This window comes from Ailuropoda melanoleuca, chromosome 2 (genome assembly GCF_002007445.2).
Source record: "Ailuropoda melanoleuca isolate Jingjing chromosome 2, ASM200744v2, whole genome shotgun sequence".
NCBI classification, from domain to species: domain Eukaryota; kingdom Metazoa; phylum Chordata; class Mammalia; order Carnivora; family Ursidae; genus Ailuropoda; species Ailuropoda melanoleuca.
Window position 1 is genome coordinate 6,308,192 of NC_048219.1, and position 15,003 is coordinate 6,323,194.

At 44.9% G+C, this 15,003-nt stretch overlaps 1 protein-coding gene across 2 annotated transcripts in view; it reads left to right on the forward strand.

Moving 5' to 3' along the window:
* The first annotated feature begins 6 nt into the window (after positions 1–6).
* ARID1A (AT-rich interaction domain 1A) overlaps positions 7–15,003 on the forward strand; it is a 67,163-nt gene continuing 52,166 nt past the window's right edge. The window contains exon 1 of one of the 2 annotated variants that reach the window (XM_034647332.1): positions 7–1,160. In XM_034647332.1, coding sequence (XP_034503223.1) covers positions 18–1,160 — 1,143 coding nt within the window. In that variant the 5' untranslated portion in view covers positions 7–17. The remainder of the gene's footprint in view (positions 1,161–15,003) is intronic. The other variant, XM_034647324.1, reaches the window with a different exon arrangement.

Sequence of the window (15,003 nt, forward strand, 5' to 3'; positions counted from 1 at the left end):
ACGAGACAGCGGGGATCATGGCCGCGCAGGTCGCCCCCGCCGCCGCCAGCAGCCTGGGCAACCCGCCGCCGCCGCCCTCGGAGCTGAAGAAAGCGGAGCAGCAGCAGCGGGAGGAGGCGGGGGGCGAGGCGGCGGCGGCGGCGGCAGCGGCCGAGCGCGGGGAAATGAAGGCAGCCGCCGGGCAGGAAAGCGAGGGCCCCGCCGTGGGGCCGCCGCAGCCGCTGGGAAAGGAGCTGCAGGACGGGGCCGAGAGCAATGGGGGTGGCGGCGGCGGTGGAGCCGGCGCCGGCGGCGGGCCCGGCGCGGAGCCGGACCTGAAGAACTCGAACGGGAACGCGGGCCCTAGGCCCGCCCTGAACAATAACCTCACGGAGCCGCCCGGCGGCGGCGGCGGCGGCAGCAGCGATGGGGTGGGGGCGCCTCCTCACTCAGCCGCGGCCGCCTTGCCGCCCCCAGCCTACGGCTTCGGGCAACCCTACGGCCGGAGCCCGTCTGCCGTCGCCGCCGCGGCGGCCGCCGTCTTCCACCAACAACATGGCGGACAACAAAGCCCTGGCCTGGCAGCGCTGCAGAGCGGCGGCGGCGGCGGGGGCCTGGAGCCCTACGCGGGGCCCCAGCAGAACTCGCACGACCACGGCTTCCCCAACCACCAGTACAACTCCTACTACCCCAACCGCAGCGCCTACCCCCCGCCCCCCCAGGCCTACGCGCTGAGCTCCCCGAGAGGTGGCACTCCGGGCTCCGGCGCGGCGGCGGCCGCCGGCTCCAAGCCGCCTCCCTCCTCCAGCGCCTCCGCCTCCTCGTCGTCTTCGTCCTTCGCTCAGCAGCGCTTCGGGGCCATGGGGGGAGGCGGCCCCTCAGCGGCCGGCGGGGGAACCCCCCAGCCCACCGCCACCCCCACCCTCAACCAACTGCTCACGTCGCCCAGCTCGGCCCGGGGCTACCAGGGCTACCCCGGGGGCGACTACGGCGGCGGGCCCCAAGACGGGGGCGCCGGCAAGGGCCCGGCGGACATGGCCTCGCAGTGCTGGGGGGCTGCGGCGGCGGCGGCGGCGGCGGCAGCAGCCGCCTCGGGAGGGGCCCAACAAAGGAGCCACCACGCGCCCATGAGCCCCGGGAGCAGCGGCGGCGGGGGGCAGCCGCTCGCCCGGACCCCGCAGGTACACAGCTGAGTGGGGAGGGGGCTGGGGCGAGCGGGGTCCTGGGAGTGGGTGGCGGCTGCGGGGAGCAGGCCACAGTCTTGGGCTACCCCCAGTCCGGGGCCCCCACTGCTGGGGAGCTGCCATTGTCTGGCTCTTCTCTTAAAATGGCTGCCTGTCTGCCTTCCTCTCCTTCCCTCCTTCAGCCTTTGTGTGGGGCTTTCCCTGAGGTATATGCTCCCCTTCTCCCTCTCTCCTGGTCCCTTCGAAGTCCTGGGGTCTTCAAGGGGGTGCGGGGCAGAATGTGCGGGGAAGGGCCTGGCCCGGGGTGAGGGGGGTGCTAGGGGCTCAGGTTAGGGGTGTGCAGTGCTAGGAGCTCGGGAGTTGAGTGAACAATTCTTTGCTCACCTGCCGCTCCTCTCTGCCCGCCCTCCTGCCTTCCTCTAGGCCGTTCCCCATCTGTGCTTTCAAGGAGGGGCCCCTCGGGCTCTGGGGTATCTCGGGGGAGGGCAGGGGCCTGCTTGGGGGCAGCTAGAGGCCGGCTGCGGTTCACCCAGGGCAGCCCGGGCCATCTCCTGTCTTAGTCTCCGTCGGCCCAGTGGCCTGGGCTTCTCCCTGGAAGTGCTGGTAAACAGCTGAGTGATTGGAGTAGTAAGTGCAGATTGCTTTGGTTTGGGATTTGAATTATGGAGGTAAAATCCTTCTGTCAAAGCCAGGAGACAGTTGGTCTTAGGTTGACATCCTATCTGTGATCTGATTGGCTCCCCATCTCCTGCTCTTGGCCATTTATAATTGCCTCTGATGTAATGGTACAACAATCCTGATGAGCTCATAAACTTTTACACTCTGCTTTTCTGCCAGTGATAACCCAAACCATCGCTGCCACTATCTGCCTTTTATTCCAGAGCTGAAATTGGCTGTGACCTTGAGGAGGGAGGTTTAAGCAGCAATACTGTATCAGCAGGAGCAGAGCCCCAGACAGGCTGCCCTTGTTACATTGTGCGGAAACAAAAGAGGAGGCAGTGGCATTTTGCTTGTACCTTGGATTTATTTTGCTTGTTATGTTTTATGCAGCCTGAAATAGATTCTGTGTTGTCAGAACAGTAGCTGAGTTTTTCTCTACAATGGGTTTGCTGTTTGTTTTGGTTTTGTGACTTTCCTGATGGTATAAATGACTTCTTTGATGGCTCTGAAGATGCGTTTGTCTTGAGTAATTTTGACCCTGTTCGCTTTGCAGAATTGAAATTATTTTACTGGGGTTTTTATTGAGTGACAAATGTGGGATCTTTATGGGAGGGGGTAAGAGAAAACTTTTCTTTCTTTCTTTCTTTCTTTTTTTTTTTTTTTAAGAACTGGAAGCTTTCTGAGAGAATTTCATATTAGGTTCAAGTGTTCTGTTTTAAGGAAGACTGGCCTCATTCTTTGTTTACATGTTGAATCTTGTTAACACTTCTTTTGTTAATTGAACTTTGGGAAAACAGCTCAATTTAAAGAGAGGCTGACATCTTTCATGATCTTGTGAGGGACTTTCTCCTAAAGGCCTGGTTTGGTAAAATTTATCATTTGTTCCTGGGATATCAAAAAGGCTAGTTTCCTGTTTTGTCGTCAGTCATTTTAGAGCTTTGAAATAGAGGTCATCTAATTTTTTTCTTTGCATTTTAAGGTATGTTCCATTTTTTTCTATCTTCCAAGGTAATAAAGATATCACCTATAATGATATTTGATGTTTGCTTAGAAATGACAATTTTTAGGTACATTTTTATGCATTCTATTTTATTTTTATTTTGCTCTGAGTACCTGTTCATGTTCTTTCTTCAGTGTTTTAGTCAGGAATACTGGATATTCTATGGAGTCATGTATCTTTTGAAAGAGGGGAAAAAAACTCTTCATTCTCCCAGCCCCCAGCAGTACCCAGTTGTACCTTCCTGTTACGAGATTTTGTTCATTGATTAGCTGTGTTCCTTCCTCATCCTAGAACTGCTTTTCTCTTCTCTTGAGCTGGGAATTTTGAAAATAGCTGTGTTAAATGGCAGATTTAGAGCTCTGCCTTGACTCCACATTGTCTATAATGTTCTGTGTTTGGTCAAGAAACGGGAATTTTAAATGGAATTTCTGGTTCTGGAGGATAAGTTTGTCTTTGAAAAGAGAATATTCTCTTGTCTCTGGATAAGTGACATATTACATCTCTTTTCCCTTGAGGAGAGGGAGTCTGAGCCATTTACCTTTCTTAAACTATTAGAAGAAATAATTTGGGGTAAGTCAAGACTCATTTAAAAGCAAAAATTAATTTGAATTCAGCTGGTTTGGGAATATTCAGGCAAACACCTTGTTTTTAGGGGGGGATAAAACCACCTTTTGCCATAAAGTGATTTCTGTTTTTCAGTCATTAAATATTTGAGCACTTTCTATGTGCTAGGTACTATACTCTGTGCTGAGTAAACGGTAGACAAATAGATGAGGTCCCTGTCTGGAAGCTTGTTTGTGCTGCCTCTGGGTGAATTTTTGGATTCTCTTTTAACATCACCATACCTAGCACTTAATACAACGTGGGTTCCTACTCAACTTCAGTTCAATTGCTCCCTCACTCCCCTGATGCCCAGAGAATAGGCTGGTGAGCATTCACTTGTGGAAGAGACCGCACAACTTTCAGTTTTGTGGTAGTCTCCATGAAGGATATAGGTGGATAGATTTTGATATGAATTCCTCTTTGCTACTTAAGGATAAAGCTCTTGTCAGACCATGAACCCTTATTCTTAAGCATTCTTAAATAACAGGGTCTTGTTCTGGCCCTTTCTCAGTCTTGGATTAAGACTGTTTTGCAGAGAATTGATTGAGACAGCTAAGGTGGTAATGTTCTCATTTGACTCTGCCTTTATGAACTATAGATTAGCTAAGTGTTTGTGTTGTGGCTCTGTCTTTTTCACAGGAGCGAGAAGATCCCAGCAGGCAAACTTTTCCTTTATTGCTATAAGTAATACTGTGTCTCAAGGTATTGAATCCTGCTACTGATGAAACACTTTTTGGTCACCTATGCACTTGAACCTTATGTAAAGCTTTTTATTTGGGATGCTTTTAGCTGTAGTACCTTGAGAGTAGTATCAGCTCATCAAAGTAAAAAATGAAATAGAATATGTAGCCCAGGATCAAAATGGATTTGACTGTAGAAATTTGGCTGTTAGTTCTTGCTATGGAAATATCATTTCCAACTCCTGGGAAACATACAGGAATCTTGAGTTTATTATGGGAATGCCTACTGGCAGAAATTCTGGGCTGGCTAAAGTACAGGACTCTTGGAGCTCTCTCAAGTAGGAGGGACCAGGAAAACCACACTGAGACAGTACTTAGTTGTGAGGCTTCATGTTTCTCTACTGTCCATGAGAGAACTAGGGGTGATGGGGATTGGGGTGGTGGCAAGAGAAGAGAAAGCATCAGGACCAAGGTTGGCTTCTTTATATCGGGCCATAAAAGGACTTTTCAAGGTTCCTTCCTTTGTGTGTGACTCAGAGTAACCCTGACAAGGGGCACCTGCTGTAATAAGATGTTTTGGATTGCATTAAACTTTCATCTGTTGGATTGATTCCTGTAGGGTGTGATGTCTACAGTAGGCTTTAGCAAACGACGTTAGTGAACTTTTTTTAAAATGTGGAAATAGGCTAACAAAGTATGATCAGGGCCCTTTCCCAACCCCTCCCCCCCAAGATTGTATTGATTGGCTTCAAATCCCAAAATTCTAGAAGCCACCGAACTAAGCAAATATATGGTTAAAATATGTTTTCAAAATAAATTGGCCCTGAATTGTTCTTTCCTGCCATTGAGGTGGGATGCCTCAGTCTCTAAAATGGGGTCCTGATTCCCATGGCTTTTATCTCTGGGTTTCTCCCTGTTTAGATTCGTCATTATCATTACTGATGCACACTGAGTTGTGTGTGACATAGTGGTGAGCAGTAAAGAGCGCAAGACTCAGGAGCGAGAGGCTTTGGTTTCACATGCAGCTCTAGATCAAGCTGTGTGATTTGGGGCAAGCTGTTGACCTCGGTTTTATTTTCTCTTCATCAGTCAAGTGAAGTTGGTGGACTGCATGGCCTTCTTCCTCTCTGATGCTGCACATTGGGCTGTGCTTCCATACCTGACTTGTTATGAGGACAGCTTCTTCCTGTACATGGACGAGTAGGGGTCTTGAGACCGTCTTTCTTCCCTTGGGCCTGAAGAACTCAAGGCTCTTTTCTCCTGAGGATTCACAGGAACCAGCTCCGAACAGTTGGGTACCACAGTGATCTGTGGCCCTTTACAGAAAAAGCCCTACCAAACTATTCTGCTTTGAAACTGTTTATGTTTGTTATTAATCATTCCACCTGGCTGGTGGTTAAAACACTAAACATTAATTGAAAAATTGGGCAGACTTCCTTAAAGCAAGACTTGAAAAATAGTTGCTTCAGAATCCCCAAAGGGGATTTTGGGAGTAGATTCAGGGTGGGGTGTAGGGAGTAAATATTCATAACATTAACACTCTCTTTCTTTTAGGGGGGAATAGGAAGGTGGGGAGTGGTAGCTTTAAGTTCTCTAGACTCTTTGGGTGTTTGGGCAGGTCTAGGTCTGGTTTGGGCAGTTGGTTGTAATCTGAGTGCCTGAACTTGCCCTGTAAGTTTTGCTGAGAGAGGAGCAAAAGTTCCTGAGACTGGAACAGGAAAAGCTAAGCATTTACGGGGTCAATTTCATAGGCCTCTTGCCTTTTCTCATACCTTTGGTTTTTTAAACGACGTGGTGTGATTTGCAAGTGCTCCTGGAGATGCTGTTCTTTCTCTTCTCCAACACACCTGAATTTCCATTCTTTCTCCTCCTGGCTTAGTAGTTTAGAAGTGTAATTTAGGCATCTTAGAAGTATGCTAGAAGGAAGCTTTCCTTTATAAAAGAGGGGAAAAGGTAGAGGAAAAGGCGTTTGATAATTCTCTGCTTGACATAGCAGCTTCTTCCTCTCTGAAGGAACCAAATGTTTCAGAGCTTTGTGTAAATACTTGCTGAGCTGTCAATATGTACCCAGGAGGGTTCTGTAGTAAGATGTAAACGGCTCTATAGAATGTTTGACAGGCAAATTAATAAACAGTTTTCAAGCAAAGATAATGCTAGTCTGTTCTCATGTGGTGGAATAAAATAACATTGGAGAAAAAGAAATGTGGGTAGGGAAAGGGGGTAGTACAGGGGGTGTGGAGACATGGAGATAAGGAGAGATGATCTAAAAGAGATTGGAAGTGAAAAGATGCTGCCCTGAAAGAGAAGCCTCCACGGTGCTGGCTCCGGGCTAAGTTCAGGGCACATGGAGCCCCTGTTCAAAATGGATTGCAGTTTCAGAGTGAAAATAAACAGAAGTTTGGAAAGAAGATTCTAAGTTTCAATAGTGAGGTAAGTGTGCTGCAAAAGCTTGGTTTATGAGACTTTGAGTTTTAAAGCCTTGTTCTTTCGGAAAGGTTTTGTAGTTTGGTGAGATGTTTTTAGGGTTGGGTTTGCATTTTTGGAATACCAGAAAGGAGGAAAAAAAGATTCTGCAACTTCAGCGTCGTCCTCAGCCTCTGTTCTGCTGTGGCTCTCAGGATCACAAGCCCACTTTATGTGCTGGGTTTATTTGTATAGTTTTTACTGGACTCCTTCTGTGCATCATATATATATGTGTGTGTATGTGTGTTAAAATTAATGTTCCCAGTTTCCTGGGTTAGTACAAAGTCCAAATGTTGAGGGACTCACTAAATCCTGCCTGAAGGGTTATATGCGTAGATTCAATCTTTGTTTTTGAAATTGCCATTTTAGGATTAAAAACATTTCTGGGTTCCTTCAGTGAAACATTCTTTTTATGGAGGAAGAAATAGTTTAGAAGTATTTTAGCTGTGTGCCTGTGGTACTCTACTTTGGTAGCCTTGTGAGATAACCAGATTTATCTTCTCAAAGTCTCTTTTTAAACAAAATCCACTGACTCTGACACCAGTTTTCTTCACGAGTGTTTTTATAGACCAGAGTCCTGGAAGTGCCTGTTTGACTTAGCATAGTAGTAGGGAATATGAATGTCATCATGGTCCTGACCGTAATTTTTAGGTTCCTCTAACTTAACTTACCAAAGGCTATCAGCTTGTTTTAAAACAAAATATAAAAACTTGGGTTGCACGGACATTGGTTGCCCAGGCCTTTCTCAGTGTCATGGTGGTAAGGGTATTACATCAGGGTCATTGCTGAGAGCATGATTTCTAGCTCAGGAGGATTTGGAGATTCAAATGGGAGTAGGAAATAGCCCTGTGTGAACACACCAGTTAGATACTAGGAAGGGACTTAAAAAGAGACAGTATCTACTTCAGAGGAATTTTGTTCTCTTGGGGAAGCATGCTTATGTGCACACATCTGGAAGACTTGCAAAGCAGGGTTTTATGAATGGGTATAGACCAAACTGAGTGTATGGGCTGAAGGAATTCAAGAATAAAGAGCAATCAGAGTTGGGCAGGGTTAACCTGCGACAGCTTTTCAGAGCCAGTGATTCGTGAAGCTTACTGTTCAAGAGGGGGAAAGTTAAAATATTAATTTGCTTTTTCATAATGCTACCCTGAGTGCCATGGGCTTTATAGGATCCACATTACACAACCATTTCCAGACCTGTAGTTGCTTCATGCTGGTGACTTTGAGAATTTGGACTGTAACTGTAAAATTCTGTGAAAAGAGTGGTTCCAGGGTCTTAGTGGTTCTTGTGGTTATGTGGGGCCTTTAGTACAACCTGCCAAGTTCTTGGCCAGTTTCAGGGGCTCTTTTGTAGTAATTTTGGGTTTGGAAGGTTGTGTCACCTTCAGAGTTGTGTGCCCTGGACAACTCTGCAGTGACGGTGGTTCAACTTTGGTTGGAGAGGTTGGGTTTTTTTTTTCTTTTTTTGGCAGAGTTAATCAACTTTTCTTAAACAGAACAAGAGCCGTGAAGTACCTGTCCAGACACTTAGGCTGCTGCTATTTCTAAAGAGTTGAGAGCTGTGCTGAAGCTGAGTTGCTTGGATCAGACCTTATATTGAGGGTTGATGGGTGGGTAAGCCTGCACATACGCAGTTTGCCCATCTGTTCACAGAAATGGCCTTTAATATTGTTTTTGATTAGGTTGGCTGTGGCCAGGAAGCTCATAAATGCTGCAAACACGTGCTTATTCCTTATGGGAACCTCTGAAATGGCAGTGATTTTGGTTTCTCTTTACCTGCTGGTCCATGTGCAATTGGACCACACATGATTTCTGGCACTTTTCAAGGGTTGTAAGTGGATGCTTAACAGCTGAAGACACATGGAGTCTAGTGCCAGGCTACTACAGTGCTTTCACCTGGAAGAGGAGGCTAGGTCACACTGTTCCAGTATACAAGTATGGAGTCTTGAATGCAGATTCTAGTTTAGAGATCTCTCTTCCAACTTCTTTTGCCTTGCCATTCTGGCATTTTGCAAAGTGAGTTTCCAGTAACTCAGAATTGGGGTACAGTGGCTCATCTGCGATGGATAGCAGGTGAGTAGGGGGCCTGAAATGAACTCCTTAGTCTGTCTAGGTTTTAGAGGAATCCAGGTTAGGGTGAATGTTGACTTAACTACCTTGAGTATTCCCCGAAATTGTTCCTCCCCCCATTCAAATGGGATAGAATTAGTTTTTATTGAATGTTAAAGGACATCTGAGTGAACTTTCATTTGTTGTTGTTAGTCATTTATGCATACCAGAAGATGGTCTTGGGACAGGTTGAGTCTTTATTTCCCAGTGGCTTCTGCATTTTCCAAGGGTGTACTGCAATGAGAGGTCTAATGCCAAGAATGCATTCCAACATGCTGCAGAGTAGGAAATTTGATCCCTAAAATGTTGACTTAGTGTTGGTTATGGTACATATTAGAAATCACCCAGTAATCCAGGACAGATTTTTGTCGCCCTCCAGGAAGTTAATGTTGATATGAAATACTAAGGGGCTTTGGGCATCGGGGCTGTGTGCTCTGCAGGCCCAGAGTGCTGCTTAAATTGCCACCCATATGAAGAGGAAATGTGCCATGTGCTTTTTTTCCTCTTTTGCATTTGGGCTTCCTTATGGCTTCGTTGCTTCTGGGTTCCCAAGTCTGCAATGTTAGATATTAGACTTCCTCCTCCCTTGGCACGGGCACATTCATGATTTTCTGTGGCTCATCACCAGCCGCCAAGATTTTGTATGCTTTTTCCCTCTTAAACTTGTTAGCTTTCAGCTTGCTTGTTTATAGACATCTCTGTTAAAAGGAACTCCCTGCTCAAGATCTAGCACCAGCGTGACGGCAGCAGGGGAGTTTAGGGTTTGGTGTGATATCAGTCATTTAAAAACCCATTTGCTGTGTGCTTGGTGTTTTTTATTTTGCCTCTTGTTTTCCTTGAGGTCACAGCTTGCTTGCTGGGCATGAGTGCATCTGGGTCCAGCTGTTTACTCTCAACGGACTTATGCCTGGTATACTTTAAGCAGAATGTGAGTTCAGCCACGTGGTAGATGATTAAAGGCTACATAGTGCTGGGCGCTTCCTTTTAGAGGAAACAAATGTGTCTTTGGGCTCTTCTTGCACAGTGATTTCCCTCTCTCTCTGGGTGGACCTTATTATAGCTTTCTCTTGTCCTTAGTGAACAAGTCACCTGAGCAGAAATGCTGGGAATTAGTTGCTGTTTGTTACTGTGTCTGGTCTGGTGCGTACAGATTGCTTTCTCTCTGTTTTGATCCTCAGGTGGTGAAGTTCTTGGGTTGGTCCGGCAGTAGTAGACCTCTAACTTTTTACCTGTTTAGAAATCTGGCTGCCAAAGATAGCTCTTTGGAGCTATTATAAAGGATTCGGGGAACAGTTCTATCCATAACTTTGTCGTGGGCTGGGGATAGGTTAAGAATCTCACTGATATCCCAATTTTCAAACGATGGCATTCTGAGGATGAGTTTTAATAGTAACAACCATGCATTTGTGCACTTACGATGTGCCAGTTGCTATGCTGGGTCTCTCTATGAATTTACTTATTTAATCTTCAAAATCATGAGAGGCAAGTTCTGTTGTTACTCCTCCCACATTACAGATGAGGAAATAGAGTAAAAATTAGAAATTTGCCCTAGGGCAAAAAGCTAGTAGAAGGTAGAGTTCTGATATGAATCCAGGTTTGTCTGATTCTCTAGAGCTGTAACATTATAAAATACTAAATTTGCTTCTTCAAAATAAATTATTTAAGCACTAAGACTTATTGGGACATTATTTTTGCAATAGCCTGGAACTCTTTTTTTTTTTTTTTTTAAAGATTTTATTTATTTATTCGACAGAGATAGAGACAGCCAGCGAGAAAGGGAACACAAGCAGGGGGAGTGGGAGAGGAAGAAGCAGGCTCACAGCAGAGGAGCCTGATGTGGCTCGATCCCATAACGCCGGGATCACGCCCTGAGCCGAAGGCAGACGCTTAACCGCTGTGCCACCCAGGCGCCCCATAGCCTGGAACTCTTAAATGGGGTGAAAGACCGAAAAGCCTTTAGTTAGTTTTACATTATGCCTAGATTTCTGTCCATCTAGAATTTTATTTTAAGTTTCTGATAAACAGCCACGTGACCCCAATGGTAAGAGTTGGCAGCATTTGGTTGTCAGGCCATTTTTCTTTTTGGGAGGGATCTTTGAGAAGAGTGAGGGTAGGGGTGGATTGAGGCTCAGAGATAGACTCCTTCACTTTGATCTAAGTGAGAGTAACCTGTATTATGAGAGTATTTGCAGATTGATTTTACTTTCTATGACTTGGAGTACTTGCGGGAGAGGCAAGGATTGTTGTCTTAATTTCCACTTGGGGGAATTGAACACATAAAGATTAAGTACCTCACACAAAGTTTCACAGCAGAGTCAGCTCTAAAACCAAGGTTTAAATTTCCTTTAGGCTGTGTGACTTTAAGCAAGTCACTTAACTTCTCTGAATCTGTATCCTCAACTATATAATGAGGAAAAATTTCTACTTTGCAGATTTCAATAAATATTAATAAGATACATGAAAGTACTATTATCAAATAAAATTTTAACATGACTCCTTATTGTTAGAGGCCCTTACTTGATAGGGGAATAGTACTGAGTGGTTAAGGACAGTTGGTCTTCACTGAATTAAAAGCTGTCCCATAGTTCTTAGCTACATGTAAGTTATATTAATGCTTAAAAAAACAAACAAATTTTGTTAAGTACCTCTTGTCCTAGTTTGAGAGAGATTAGTGCAGTGGTTCTCCTTGGGGTCCCTGACTGTTAGCATCAGCATTACATGGGCCCTGTTTAGAAACGTAAAGGGGTGCCTGGGTGACTTGGTTGGCTAAGTGTCCAACTCTTGTTTTCAGCTCAGGTCTTGATCTCAGGGTCATGAGTTCAAGCTCCACATTGGGCTCCGTGCTGGGTGTGGAACCTACTTAAAAGTGAATGAACAAAATGCAAATACTCATCCAGACCTAGTGAATCCAGGACTCTAGCAGGGTGTTTTAACAAGCCCTCCAGGCCATTATGATGCACACCCAAGTTAGAACTACCGGATTTATGCATTTATGGTCAACTGAGCTACAGAGTATATCTGAATTACTTGCGGGACTTCTTCCAGATTACACCATAGGCTAATATCGCAGAGGTATCTGCTCTTCCCATGATGTGAGAATTACTGGATAGAGAAAAGGTTAAAAGTGCTTGGGGTTGGGGGAGAAGAAAGGAAATACTTTTGAGATGAATCTTCTGTGCAATAATGATGAATTCCAGTGACTAAACAGGTCTGTGTCTTTATAGGGCTTGGGGACTCCCTGCCTTCCATTTCTCTTTCTCTTAGCTCTTTGGTGACATGCAGCATGAGGATAATCTGAATCTGTGGTACTGGTTGTTTGATGAAGGTGGAAGTATTCATTTTAGGATTGTGACTGTGTGGTCAGCAAGTATGACCAGCCAAGTAAATTGCCTAAGAAAGTGAATCTTGAAAATGTTACTCAGCCCAGTTTTGGAAGCTTCAATTAAACGCCATGATGTCCCTTCTGCTCGTGATGGCCAGCTGATCTGAGAACAGGGCCTTTGGTGATCTGGTGGTCTCTTAGTAGGTCATCCTCAATGACCTCCCTCCCTCTCTCAACCCTTAGACCCCAGTGGCTAGCCAGAGTTTTGCTGTGATTCCTTTCCTTGTGTCCCTTGTAAAGTCCTAGCAGTAAACTCTCTAAGTCAGCTCCTGACTTAAGGACTAAGATGGACTATGCTGCCCATCTTCGAAGTAGATGAGGTCTCTCTGAGGAGTGGACATTTGAGCCAAGACCTGTCCCCAATTGTTAATAAATAACGATTGTGCTTGGCACAGAAGTGGAAGTTTGAGAAATGGTCTGGTAATTAATAGTAACAATGCAAAGACCTAGCAGAGAACTAGTGTTCAGGTACACCTGCCTTTCTGAAACCTGATGTGGTTTCTGTATCATTCCCATTAAAAACAAGTTTCCTTGTACCAGGCATCTTTTCCCTCCTGCCTAAAGAGTGAAGCTGTGATCACTGTGGCCCGGCTGCGATGAATGCCAGGGGTTCTAGGAGGCAGTGTGCTGACAGTCTGATTTGACATTTGTAGGTACGGACAAATAATTCTAGTAGCGAAAATAATTCTAGTAGCGAGTCGTGTTCTTTGTGTGTGCTTGGTGTTTTAATCTCACTTTATCATCCCTCTGCCTTCTAGCTTGATTTTCTGTTTCTTGTTTTTTCCCTTTTTCATTCTCTCTTTTGATGTCCGACTCTGTTGGTAGAATGCAGAGCACATGGAGGCCTAGTATGTAGAGCTGGTAAAATGTCTTTAAAGTACTGGAGATGCAACTTACACCACTTTCAGATCAGCTGGTACCTGTGTACCTCTGTGGGAGGTGCCTGCCCTAAGTAGAGGCAGGAAGTGCCTTTGTTTAATTAACTAATAAACAGAAGTTTTCCTAAATGATCTCTGCCTCTTCTACTCTCTTTCCCACATTATTGCCTTTGGTCTGGAGATTGACTGTTTCTTAGCCCTCCTTAATCTGTTTTTGGGGTTGTATTGGTATAGGACAGATTTGTAACATTCTTGTTTTTCTTTCTAGTCTGTGATTTGAATCCTCTGCTTTCCCAATGCAGCTTTGAATCAGCTTCTTTAAAACCCCTACATAAAACCTCAAGTGACCAATATGTGGTCTCGTTATGATATTTTGGGTTAAAATAAAATGAGATTGAGATAGCTGGGTTCATCCACCCAGACACATTCACCAAAAGGAAATTCTGTGTGCCTTGAATAAGACAATCTCCAAAGAGTGTATGAGCTAAAACTAAAACAGATTTGGGGGTGGGGGGTGAAGAAAAGAAAAATTTTAGCTAGATTTGCATAACTTAGCATGCCAGGTATCCACCTTAATTTGATTATCCGGGCCAGAGATAGCAAATAAAGAGGAGAGACAAACTTCAGAAAAGATAGCTGGTAACTTTGGTCCAGGTATATTTCTGGTATAAATGGTGAAGCCAGCCAGGGTCTCCTGTACACATTTGGGTGAACTGTGCTGTAGAGGAGGTTGGTACCAATGTACTTTTGGAACTTTGAAAAGAACTGGAGAATTTATAGGACTATATGGCTTTTCATTCAGGGAATTGCTGACCTTAAAAAAACCTGAGGATTTGGAGGCACCTATAATCTTAATAAGGTTGGCCATACCTGAGCCCTTCTTTAACTTATCTGATTGTGCCTGTTATAGTTGAGAGTGGACTTAGGGGGACCAGGTGAAAGACTGGCATTTTTGGAAAGTGGTCCAAGGCAGCCCTAGGAATTAAATAAACACAGTGGCATTGCTGCTTCTCAGTGTCTTTACAGGACTTGATTGGATTGATGACAAACGGAATCTCCGACTGCATGTAAATCAAGTTTTACAGCTCAGTGATGTGTCACAGATACCTTTTTTAGTACAGAAGGAGAAATTTTGGCAGGATGTAGAACTGTGCACTTAGAGAAATTTAGGATCTTTTTATATAACCCATGCAAGACCAGTCCAAGTTTGGAGTTAATAAAAGAAGTGGGGGAAAATGAGAGCTTTTTAAAGAGAAAGCAAATGAGGCCTTAAAGTTTTGCGACTAGGAGCAGTTTTTGCCTTTGCCTTTTTTGTTTGTTTTTGAGCAGTTATCTGTGAAGCAGTTTAATATGGAAGGAGGAGGAGTATTTTAGAAACTAGGTCAGAAGTAGTAGGTGTGACTTAGAAGTGTTGTCTTTATTGAAAAGTTGCTATGTACCCTCCTGGGTGAAGCTTTGTTTATAAGGTTACATGACCCTTGGCTGTCTGTGTGTTCCTGACGTGTACCATATCACTTAATGATAAGGGACAAGTAAACAGGGCAGAAAATGTCTAAAAGACTGTGCCACTCGGTTGGGCTTGTGGTCCATCCACAGTAAGGTCCTTTCCCTAATAGAAACACCAAAGAATGGTTTGTGGGAGGAAGTACCTTTTCCTGGTGTCAACCCATACCACCTCATGTGGGTAGCAAGGTCTATACATTGTTTTTAATTCTTGAGCACATACTGGGATGCAGTATCCCAACCTGTCTTTCTTGCATACCATCAAGATTTCCTAGACTTTGATCATATTCCCCACTTCTCAGGAATTTTTGGGATAATAACTTTTTAGCTCACTTAATTGCCCAATCCTGTTATTGACTTACTTGCCAAAGTAAGAAGTCTTATGGCAGAACTTTTTTTTGGAAAACCTGTGAGTACCTACCTTCCATTTGCAGGTTGCTTACAGTAATGCAACAAATACTTACTGATCATCTACAATGTGTCAGTCACATGTGTGTTGTGAACATAGGATTCATAATTTCTGCTTCCATGGAGTACTTTCTAGTGGGGAAAGATGTAA